Source organism: Dipodomys merriami, unplaced genomic scaffold, assembly GCF_024711535.1.
Source record: "Dipodomys merriami isolate MVZ:Mamm:240054 unplaced genomic scaffold, mDipMer1.0.p SCAF_3, whole genome shotgun sequence".
Lineage (NCBI taxonomy): Eukaryota > Metazoa > Chordata > Mammalia > Rodentia > Heteromyidae > Dipodomys > Dipodomys merriami.
The window spans coordinates 64811273-64823127 of record NW_027204492.1 but is presented as its reverse complement, the minus strand read 5'-3'; the positions used below and the strand labels follow the sequence as shown (position 1 = coordinate 64823127).

At 46.4% G+C, this 11855-nt stretch overlaps 1 protein-coding gene and 2 pseudogenes across 1 annotated transcript; all 3 read left to right on the top strand.

Moving 5' to 3' along the window:
• The first annotated feature begins 907 nt into the window (after positions 1-907).
• On the top strand, positions 908-1513 carry LOC138839504 (large ribosomal subunit protein eL34-like). The gene is made up of 2 exons (XM_070039075.1): positions 908-979; positions 1235-1513. The coding sequence occupies exons 1-2, from the start codon at positions 908-910 to the stop codon at positions 1511-1513; spliced, it is 351 nt and encodes a 116-aa protein (XP_069895176.1).
• A 772-nt stretch (positions 1514-2285) lies between these two features.
• LOC138839827 (zinc finger and BTB domain-containing protein 12-like) lies at positions 2286-3603 on the top strand (annotated as a pseudogene).
• A 462-nt stretch (positions 3604-4065) lies between these two features.
• Positions 4066-7735, top strand: LOC138839826 (transcription regulator protein BACH1-like; annotated as a pseudogene).
• The last annotated feature ends 4120 nt before the right edge of the window (positions 7736-11855 follow it).

Genomic DNA, 11855 nt, shown 5'->3' with positions numbered 1-11855 from the left:
CAAAAAAAAGCTCAGGCACATTACCCAGACTCTGAGTTCAAGCTCTAGGACTGGCAAAAAAAAAATTTTTTTAAATAAACAAAAGGCAGGAGGCAGCCTTGGGTCAGGTTGAATAATCTTCAGTCTATCACATCTCTAACCATTTTGATGGAGGTGGAAGGGGCAGTGTAGTGTGTAGAGAGGAGAGGCCCAAAAGGGTTCTCTTTGCCTCTTTACCCCCTTTTATATCCCAGAGGAAAGCAGGGGGCTATGTGTTTCAAACCTGGGGACAAGGATAAGAGGGAAATCTGTAGTTTGAGCAACTTGAGCCAGAGGCAAAGGGGTGTTGAAGGGGTGAGGGGAAGATGCATGATGTTTATTGCTTTGTACCTTTCACTGAGAAGAAGGGCAGCAGTCAACAGTAGCCCTCAGATTTGTAAACTGAGCCTCCTGGTTTTAAGAAGGGAGGCAATGAGGGGCTGGGAATGTGGCTTAGTGGTAGAGTCCTTTATCTAGCATGCATGAAGCCCTGGGTTTGATTCCTCAGTACCACATAAACAGAGAAAGCCAGAAGTGGTGCTGTGGCTCAAGTGGTGAGTGCTAGCATTGAGCAAAAGAAGCTGAGGGACAGTGCTCACACCCTGAATTCTGAGTTCAAGCCCAGAAATGGCAAAAAAAAAAAAAAAAAAAAAAAAGGAGGAGGGGGAGGGGGAGGGGAGGAGGTGGTAGAGGAGGGAGGCAATGAAGTCCGATTAAATAAGAGTCTGGCTAGGCTCACACCTGTAATCCTAGCTACTCAGGAGGCTGAGATCTAAAGATCACAGTTCAAACCAAGCTGGGCAGAAAAGTCCCTGTGAGACTCATCTCTGATTAACTACTCAAAAACCACAAGTGGCTCTTCCGGGGACAGTGTCTAGAGGCCATCAAAATGATCCAGCGATTGACATACCGTAGGCTTTCCTACAATACAGCCTCTAACAAAACCAAGCTTTCGCCGGGCGCTGGTGGCTCACGCCTGTAATCCTAGCTACTCAGGAGGCTGAGATCTGAGGATCGCGGTTCAAAGCCAGCCCGGGCAGGAGAGACTGTGAGAATCCTATCTCCAATAAACCACCAGAAAACCGGAAGTGGCTCAGTGGTAGAGTGCTTGCCTTGAGCTGAAGAGCTGAGGGACAGCGCCCAGGCCCAGAGTTCAAGCCCCACGACCGACAAAAAAAAAAAAAACAAAAAACAAAAAAAAAAACAAGCTTTCCAGAACCCCTGGCTTGTTTACCTTTATACCAAAAAGGTCGGAAAAGCACCAAAATCTGCATGTGGTGTATGTCCAGGCTGGCGGGGGGAGGGGGGGGGGAGGGTTCGTGCTGTGAGACCTAAAGTCCTCATGCGATTGTCTAAAACAACAACAACAACAAAAAAAAAACATGTCAGCAGAGCCTATGGTGGTTCCATGTGTGCCAAATGTGTCTGGGACAGGATCAAGCGTGCAAATCGTCGTGAAAGTGCTGAAGGCACAAGCACAGAATCAGAAAGCTAAATAAAAACAGGAAGCTGTGTGGGCCTAGGATGCCAGAGGTCTCTAAATTGCTAGCAAAGAAAGAACCTTTTGGATAAATAAAAAGGCTTTGAGAAAAAACAAACAAACAAACAAACAAACACAAGTGGGAGTTGTGGCTCAAACTGGTAGAGCACTAGCCTTGAGCTCTGAGACAGTACCCAGATTCTAAATTCAAGCACTACAATGGACAAAAAATAATATAAAATAAAATAACTATAAAAGAGTCATTTGTGCTTAATGGGAAGAGGGTCATATGCTACCCCACACCCAGGCCTTTGCAGTGACATGGCTTTGGGGAGAGGGGATGAGCATTTCCACCCCCTGCAATGGCTCAAGATGGTATTGTAGGGGAAGGGGTTGCATTTGTGCTCTGACTGGGGAGTTACCCACGTGGAATCGACCCGACATGTGCCAGCACGCGTGCTCCTTGCATCCTCCAGCGCCTGCGCACTACTCAGGATCTGAGCACGCCGCGGAGCGGGCAAAGCCTGGAATGTACTTCAGGCTAGCAGTTCTCGCCCCTCCCCCCCCCCCACATCTACCTACAGGCTCTACTGGCTCTGCGCACCTGCGCGCTGCCCAGGCCCTGCCCATGTGAGGCGGGAGGCGGGGGGGGGGGGGGGAAGGGGGGAAGAAGCTTAAAAAAAAAAAAAAACCAGCCCTCGGAGCCTGGCCAGGGTTGCCCGGCATTCCCGCTACAAAGGCCTCTGGGGTGGGTGGAAGTCTTGCGCTTGCAGCTGCCTGGAGGAACATGAACCAATTCCGGACCAAAGAGCGAGTCTGCGACTTACCCATTGTAGCCCACCAGCCTCAAGTTCCGTGGCCACCAGGTCATCATGGCCGCCTGCTCGCCCTTTCTTAGGGACCCATTCTTGCTTAAGCCCCTGGTTCGAGTTGCAGGTCTCCCTGATGCACAGTGCATTCATCATGGCCAACCTGCTCCTCTCCTGCTGCAAGGGCGCCCTAGAATTTGCTGTCAGAGACAACGTCAACTGCCCAACAGCTATCTCGTACCTGCAAATGAAACACATGGTGAAGAAATGATAGAACACCCTTAGCCAGTTCATGGAACCCAAAATAGGCCTCAAGGAGGATGGGGTGGTGAGTAGTGTCAGTGCCATCAAGTCACTCCTCCCTCCAGGCAGGACCCCAATGCCAGACGGCAAGCCCTACCCCCACCTTCCCTATCCCTTCCTCTCCAACGGTCTGTGAAGCTAGAGTTCCCAAAAGATAAGGACCTAGAACTGAAGGGGGGAGGGGGGAGGAAGAGGAGGAGGAGGAGGAGGAGGAGGAGGTGGTATCTGACATCTTTGTGGAGGAGGGGAAAGAAGGAAGAGGAAGAGGTATCTGACATCAGAGTCATGAAGGTGGAGTCTGCCCTTGAGGTGGCAGGCACACCTCAAACTTCCTGGAGGCTTAGGAGGCAGGCTCTGAGCAGCCAGCCATCTTGGAGAGCTAGCCCAAAGTAATGTGGCCCCCAACATTGTAGCTCCACCACAAGGAGTCCTGAAACCTTGCTACAACCTGTTGGGGGACACAGGAGGGGAAGGCCTGCTGTTGATTCCTTGAGGTTGGGCCTGATGGAAGCAGCAGCAGTGGCCATGGCTGCTCAGAGGGCAGGAGCAGCCTAGGGGCAAGGGGCAGCCAAGGGCCCTTGCCAGGGGTCTTTTTGAGTGGAAACCCCCTTAAACAACATCAAGTGCCCAGAAGTGTTCCAAGATGTGGAAAAGTTGGTCCACGTGCATGCACAATATTTCATCTTCATGTGCCCACGTGGTAGCAAGCTGTAAAACCATAGCAGCAACCTCAGCCACCACATGAACATGCACCATGGCATCAAATCACACTCGTGTGGCCTCTGCAGCAAATATTTCATGCAGAAGTCCACACTGCATGGCCACCTCAACCTACACACAGGAGCTCAGTGCATTCCCTGCTCCTATTGCAATGTGCACTTCGCCCACAAGTCTGCCATTAGGCGACACCTCAAGTAGCAGCATGGCAAGACCACAGCAGAGAATTTTCTGGAGGCCAGCATGGTGGAGAGCAATGTCTTCATTGGATGCTAGCAGGGCAAGGAGTCTGGGGTCCTTAAGCTGAAAAAGGGCTCTTGAGCTTGATAGAAACGCCCCCGGGGGCGGGGGGAGGGGGAGACATCTGAGGATCCTGGGAAGATATACACAGCCTCAGGGAGAAGGGAGGAAGATTCTTTGGTGAGAAGACCCTGCCTCTTGGAGAAGAAGAAAAGTATGGGACAACAAGACTAAGAAAATATTGAGTCCCCGAGAAAGATTTCTTCTTATAGAAGTGCGTAGATATGTGGAGGGAGGGGAAAGGGTCCTATAGAATAAGAAAAAGCAAAGGCTGGAAAGTTTATTTTGTTTTTGTTTTTCCTGGTTAAGGCTGCCTAGGGGGAGATTATGCCATTTGTTGAGGTGGGGATGGGTGGATGGGAGTTGGGAGAGGACTTGGGCAGGAGACAGCTTGCTTGCTCCTGTTTAGATCTTCGGGAGAGGGCATGATAGGGGGAAATGATTATTGAATCCCAGAAAAGAAAAGGGAGACAGTTCTTGCATGCTGAGGAAGTTGGGACTGTGAGCACAAAGCTCACCAAAATTGAGGGGGAAAGAACAAAGTAAGAAAACACTATAGTGGGGGCTGGGGATGTGGCTTAGTGGTAGAGTGCTTGCCTAGCATGCATGAAACCCTGCGTTGGATTGCTCAGTACCACATAAACAGAAAAGGCCAGAAGGGGTGCTGTGGCTCGAATGGTCTAGCTATGAGCAAAAGAAGCTTAGGGACAATGCCCAAGCCCTGAGTTCAAGCCCCAGGACTGGCAAAAAAGAAAAAGAAAAAAGAAAAAGAAAACACTGGAGTGAACATTCTGGGTAGATAATTGGGAAGTAGGAGTACAAAAGCAAGAACAATAAATAGTGGAGGGGTGAGGGCAGGGTATTTAGGAGAAAGGACACAAGGAGGGCTGCTGGGGGAAAGGGCGGGGAGTAGTAGGGACTTATACAGTATTTTTTTGGGACCTGTCCTGGAGCTTGAACTCAGGGTCTGGACACTGTCCCTGAGCCTCTTTGTGTTCAAGGCTAGTGCTCTACTACTTCAGCCACAGCACCACTTCCAGCTTTTTCTGAATAGTTTATTGGAGATAAGAGTCTCATGGACTTTTCTGCCCAGGCTGGTTTCTATCAGCCATCCTCAGATCTCAGCCTCCTAAGTAGCTAGGATTACAGGTGTGAGCCACCTGTGCTTGGCTTATACAATATTTTTTTAAGAAAATAAAACCATATTTTTTAGGATTTTTTTATGGAGTTTGGGTTTTTTTTAGAATTTTTTCAGCTTTATTTTCCATTAAAAAAACTTTTCTTAGCTGGGCACTGGTGGCTCACACCTGTAATCCTAGCTACTCAGGAAGCTGAGATCTGAGGATCTCGGTTCAAAGCCAGCCTGGGCAGGAAAGTCCGTGAGACTCTTATCTCCATTAAACCACTAGAAAACTGGCAGTGGTGCTGTGGTTCAAGTGGTAGAGTGCTCACCTTGAGCTGAAGAGCACAGGGACAGCGCCCAAGCCCAGAGTTCAAGCCCCACGACCGACCAAAAAAACAACAACAACACACTTTTCTTTAAAAAAAAAACAAAACAAAACAAACACTGGACAGCAGGAAGAGCAGTGGGGACAAAGCAGAGGGAGTGAGTCACCTGGTCGCTGTCCAAGCCACCTGGAGCTGACTGGCTGCCATCAAGTCTGGTCTAAACACCATGTATCAGCTGGGTGGATGACAAGCAAGCTGCACTTCCCAAGTGAGAACATTGTTCACTTACAAATCCTTGGTGCACAGCACGAACTTACTGCTCAACCTCTAGGAGCATAGGAAGAAGAATGGGCTGTGTGATGTCACCATGGTGTTGGAGGGCAGGCACTTCCAGGTCCACCTCCCTGTACTGGTTGCATGCAGCAGCTGTTTCCACAGCAGGAATGTTGACCAGATCAATGCCAAGCTGAGCACCATGCTGCCCAAAGAGGTGATAGTAAAGGGATTTGAACCCTTAATTCAGTTTGCCTGCATGGCTAAACTGATTTTGAGTAAAAACAATGTGGATGAAGTCTGCAGGTGTGTGCAGTTCTTAAGTGTACACAACACTGAGGAACCTTGCTTTCAGTTTGTCAAATTTATGGACTCCATTGCAGAGCAGCAAGAATGCCCAAGAAAAAAGTGCTCCTCATCACACTGTCAGAAAACAGACCTTCAGTTTTCACTTTCAGACCAGGAAGATCTAGGACTTAATGAAGTTGAAGACTTTCTGGAAAATAAAAATGTCCAGAGCCCTCAGTGTACACCAAAGATATCAAGGAAATGTAAAATCATTGCCTTCACCGAGAGGACACCTTCAGACTTGTGCTTAGAAAAGAATGCTGCCTTGGGCCTGCCATCTTTCTTTCTTTATATATAATATATATTATTGTAAAGAGACTGTACAGAGGGGTTACAGTTACATGAGTAAGGTCATGAGTACATTTCCTATTGAGCATTGTTACCCCATCCTTTGTTTTGGGGCCTGCCATCTTTATGCTCTAAATGCAGAAAATTGCAGAAGGCATTTGAAACTGATCAAAATCATGCTATGAAATCCAGGGTCTATGACACTCATACTGGTGCTACTCAGGCAAATAAGATGCCTAAGAACAAATGTCCAAGGGCAGCCCAGGATTGGGAAGACCTGCCAGGCGCTAGTGGCTCATACCTGTAATCCTAGCTACTCAGGAGGCTGAGATTTGTCATGGTTCAAAGCCAGCCTGGGCAGAACAGTCCATGAGACCGGAAGTGGTGCTGTGGCTCAAGTGGTAGAGTGCTAGCCTTGAGCTGAAGAGCCCAGGGATAGCTCTTAGGCCCAGAGTTCAAGCCCCATGACTGACAATACACAAATAATTAAATAAATAAAATGTGAAGAAAATAAGTTAGCAAGGTGCATGAAGACACAAAGTAAAACAACCCTATTTCTTAGTGCCCAAACAAATGCAATGGACTCTCTTCCACCACAGTTCTTCTGTAGATCTTCCTGTTGTCTACTATAGAATTTCACTGGAATGCAAAATATAACAGTGAAAACAGAGAAACCTTTGACAGGTGTAGATGTCAAAGAAGAGAAAGTGTTTGGTGAAAGTCAAGATTTGCAACCCAACCTGGTCCCTAAGGAAGGTGGTAACCTTATGTCATATGATCGGAATACCATGGAACAAGAGGTGGCAGAGCATCTGGCAAAAGTCTTCTGGAGTGACATTTGTCCCACGGCCTCTCCTTGCCAAATGCAGCTGTCACCTGCTATAGCCAAAGATTGTCGAGAACAGATCTATTCCCAGAAGTGATCTGAGTGTTCCTGGTTACATATCAGGATCAGTGAGAGCCCAGAACCAGCTCAGAGGACTTTTGCAACCTAAAGCACTGTCAAATGCTCCTTCATAAGTACTCTGAAACTAGGGTGCTGGTAGCTCACGCCTGTAATTCTAGCTACTCAGGAGGCTGAGATCTGAGGATCCCTGTTCAAAGCCAGCCCAGGAAGGAAAGTCCATGAAACTCTTATCTCCTATTAACCACCAGAAAACCAGAAGTGGTGCTGGGGCTCAAAGTGGTAGAGGACTAGCCTTGAGCAAAAGAGCCTAGGCCCTGAGTTCAAGCCCAAGATTGACCCCCCCCCAAAAAAAATATTCTGAGTACCAAGGGCTGTTCGTGCAGTTTGGAAATTGGAAATCATTGGGTGTCAGAGCCCCAGCAGGAACCAAGAATATTAGGTAAAACTTCCATTTAATGCACAGAGAATCTTCTCCCTCTTGCGAAATGACTTTCAGTCCTTGTTGAAGATGCACAAGCTGACCCCAGAACAATTGGACTGAATCCATGATATCAGCAGAAGGAGCAAAAACAGAACTTCTGCCCAGTGCTGTCGCAAGAGGAAGCTTAACTGTGTCCAGAATCTCCAATCTGAGAAGCTGCACCATGAAAAAGCAAGATTGTTGAAGACAGAGATCACATTTTGCCCACTAGGTGAAACAAAGCAAAACCTAATTGGACTCTGCCAGCAACTCTGTAAAGAAGCTGAGCTGCTCTGAGTCAAGAACAAATCCAGATACTTGGCTTCAGATTTCCCCCTTTTTGTCCCACTGAAGGTGAACTTACACTCCATATCCATTTTTAATTTAGCCAATGTGTCTCAGTGGTGCTGCCTGCCAGCAGGGGGCAAAGCAGGGAGGCCAGCTGTGAGTGGGCTCACCAGCCCCAGTCCAGTTCCAGGGAACCCAGGGAACAGCAGTTGGGTGAACAGGGTTGCCAGAGTGGCTCAATATCTGAGTTCTGACAGAAGATAATGAATAAATGCACTACTGATGAGTAGATGATGTGCTTTCTCCCACCCTGCCATGCAATCTGCTATTGAAGACTTACTTGATACTGTCTTTTTTTGGGGGGAGGGGGGGGTCCGGTCGTGGGGCCTGAACTCTGGGCCTGGGCGCTGTCCCTCAGCTCTTCAACTCAAGGCCTGCACGCTACCACTTGAGCCATAGCACCACTTTCGGCTTTTTTTCCCCTGCTTATGTGGTGCTGAGGAATCAAACCCAGGGCCTCATGCATGCAAGGCAAGCGCTCTACCACTGAGCCACCTTCTCAGCCCCTTGGTATTGTCTTGAAAGCCTCATGGTGATCTCTTGCTTAACAATATACAGACTTCTATTTGGGGAAATCCTCTTAAGCCAACCCCAACTTGCTTCTTGGGCTTAACAAGAAAACACCAAGATGATTATCTCCTGGGTAGTGGAGGGAAAAAAAGAAAGAAAAAAGAAAAAAATCCACATGTGAAAATGTACCCAGAACTTGTGCTTTTATGCATAATAGTAATCACTTTCCTGTATTCAAAGTAATGACGAGTGAAAACTACAGCCTGTCACACAATTTGAAAAGCTTGAGCCATTACACATAACCCATACAGAAGAGGCTGAATAATCTACCTGCTTTACATATGGATTTAAAAACAAGTTTCTCCTTCAGAAGGAGGGTGTCACCAGGCACCAGTGGCTCACACCTGTATCCTAGCTACTCAGCCAGCCCAGCAAAAAGAAAAAAAAAAAGTCCCCAGGAGACTCATCTCCAATTAACTACTCAAAAATCAGAAGTGGCTCTGTGGCTCAAAATGGTAGAGTGCTAGCCTGGAACAGAACTCAGGGATAGCGCCCAGGCCCTGAGTTCAAGCCCAACACTGACAAAAAAAAAAAAGGAGGAAATGGAGCTATGGCTCAAGTGGTAGAGTGCTAGCCTTGAGCAAAAGAAGCTCAGGTCTCTCCCAAACCCAACAAACCAATTACTAAATGGGCAACAGAACTAAAGAGGACTTCTCAGAAGAAGAGATAAAAATGGCAAAGAAACAATGAGGAAATGTTCACCATCCCTGGTTGTAAAGGAAGTGCAAATAAAGACAACCCTGAGATACCACCTTACCCCAGTCAGAATGGCCCACATCCTCAAGTCAGCCAACGACAAATGCTGGAGGGGATGCGGAGAAAGAGAAACCCTATTACACTGCTGGTGAGAATGTACACTAATACAACCACTTTGGAAAGCAGTCTGGAGGGTCCTCAGAAAGCTAAATATAGACCTCCCTTATGGCCCAGCCATACCACTCCTAGGCATCTATCCTGAACAACAGGAACCAGTATACAAGGACACATGTACCTCCATGTTTATTGCAGCACTGTTCACAATAGCTAGGATATGGAAACAACCCAGATGCCCCACTACAGATTAATAGATCCCAAAATTGTGGTACCTATATACAATGGAATATTATGCAGCCATTAGAAAGGACAAAATATGGCATTTGCAGGGAAATGAATGGAACTAGAAAAAATCATGCTGAGTGAGGTAAGCCAAGAGTGGATGTTAAATCCAAAACATAAGGAGATACGATAAAGTAAACAAGACTTGAGAAACCGAGGACCTCCACTGATTTGGTCAAATCATTTCTAAATGACCCCATGCTGCTGTGCACATCGGAGGGAAACTAGGAGGAGGACACAGAAACAGAGGGAAACAGGAAAACATACAACAGTGGGACCCATCAGCTGCACTGGTCATTGATCAAAATGAACTAAGGAACTCAATGGCAGCAATGGGAGGGAGGGAATGAGCAAGAAAGAGGGAACAGCTTACTCTAAACAAAGAAAGAAATGTATATATCACTTGATGTGTATTATCAAAGCTCATAGAAGTCATAAACTTTATAGACCATGATAAAGACAATTTGCCCCATGAAGGTTAGGATGTGTTTGTGACTTTAACCAAGTATCATCTCACATTATTGTGAAATTTATATGATCACTTAATCACAATAAAAAAGTTGCTATAAAAAAAAGAAGCTCAGGGGGGCTGGGAAGGTGGCTCAATGGTAGAGTGCTTGCCTTGCATGCATGAGGCCCTGGATTCGATTCCTCAGCACCACATAAGCAGAAAAAAAAAAAGCCCGAAGTGGCGCTGTGGCTCACGTGGTAGAGCGCTAGCCTTGAACTGAAGAGCTGAGGGACAGCGCCCAGGCCCAGAGTTCAAGCCCCAGAACTGGCAAAGAAAAAAAAGTAGGATGTCTATACTGGGAGTATCTGCATAGAGCTGCAGTATGAAAAATGAATTATTTTTCCCAAATCCTAGAGCTTTGCTCTCCAGCTTCTACCACGGCCAGACATAGAAGAGAATTCCTGGTGATCTCTGGCCACACGGGCACCATTTTGTGAAAGGGCAGGGATGGCCTCCAGTGGAGGCTTCTACTGCTTCTCAGTATTGACTCTAGAATTTCTAGTGAAGAGTAACTAAAGCATTTCCCTCTTTATTCTCTATCACATCTAGGCCCATTATGAACTTCAGTTCCCTGGACTCAGGACATGGTGGGCCAAGTGGGCACACTCGCAGGACTGTCTTAGGCCCAGGACATAGATGCCAACAAAACAGAGGAAGGAATTGAGGGACAGAACAATGTTTATATTTACCAGGAGTGCTGCTCATTTTTTTAATCCTTTTTTTTATTGTAAAGGTGATATACAGAGGAGTTACAGTTACATAATGTAAAAAGTACATTTCTTGTCAAATTTATTACCCTCTCCCTCATTTTTCTCCTACTTTCCTCCCCCCAATCTCCCCTTTTTAATTCTATTTATAAACTCCTGTGGTATACTTCTATTTCTCAAAAAGCACTATTGTGGATAAAAATATATAACAACTCTGCAGAGATTTGAAAAAGGATAAAACTTGGGGTTTTCTTCCATTTAGAGTTTGCCTCAGAGAACCAAGATTACTTCTTGCTTTCTTACCCAAATCCAGAGTGATATAAAAGTACACAAGAGTATTTTGACTTGGGCATTTAAAACTCAGTCGTTGGCTGGGAATGTGGCTTAGTGGTCATGCTTACCTAGCATGCATGAAGCCCTGGGTTTGATTCCTCAGTACCACATAAACAGAAAAAGCCGGAAGTGGAGCTGTAGTTCATGTGGTAGAGTGCTTGAGCAAAAAGGTTCTCAAGGACAGAGCTCAGGCCCTGAAATCAAGCCTCAGGACCAGCAAATCCATCCATCCATCCATCCATCCATCCATCCATCCATCCATCCATACATACATACATACATACATACATACATATATACATACCTTGGTCTTTGTATTTATTTGATTCTCTTTCAAGGTGTATTTATAATTTGAGTACTTCTCCCATTGTGTGTGGCAGTGACTCTGAGCCACTGAAAAATGACATACTTGAGAGGCAAGTAAAAGGTGTGGACCTTGGCAATTTAAAAATTTATAAATACAGCTTCAGTATGCCTTGTTGAAAAAATCTGAAATGCTTCAGAATCTGAAACTTTTTGAGCACTGACAAATTGCCACAAGTGGCCCCAGGTCACACGACAGGTTGCAGTGAAAACACAGGCACCCACCCTAAAAAATTATTTAAATTACTTTAGGTATATGTGTGAGTAGCATATGAACCATAAATGAACTTGATATTGAGAGACTTAGGTCTCTTTGTGTATATGAAAATCTTCGAAAACCTAATAAAAGCAACAGAATAAAAGCAACAAAGTGAGGGGCAGGGGAGGGGGAGAAAATGAGGAAGGAGGTAAAACTGTTCAAAAACCAATGTACTGGGCTGGGAAGGTGGCTCAGTGGTAGAGCGCTTGCCTTGCATGCATGAGGCCCTGGGTTCGATTCCCCAGCACCACATAAGCAAAAAGAAAAAAGCCGGAAGTGGTGCTGTGGCTCAAGTGGTAGAGCACTAGCCTTGAGCT

Excerpts from the sequence above, each read along its gene's own strand:
- LOC138839504 (XM_070039075.1), top strand. The coding sequence starts at position 908 with ATGATCCAGCGATTGACATACCGTAGGCTTTCCTACAATACAGCCTCT. Across the intron at positions 980-1,234 it reads AAACCAAGCTTTCGCCGGGC|AACCCCTGGCTTGTTTACCT; the intron begins GCTGGTGGCTCA and ends CAAGCTTTCCAG.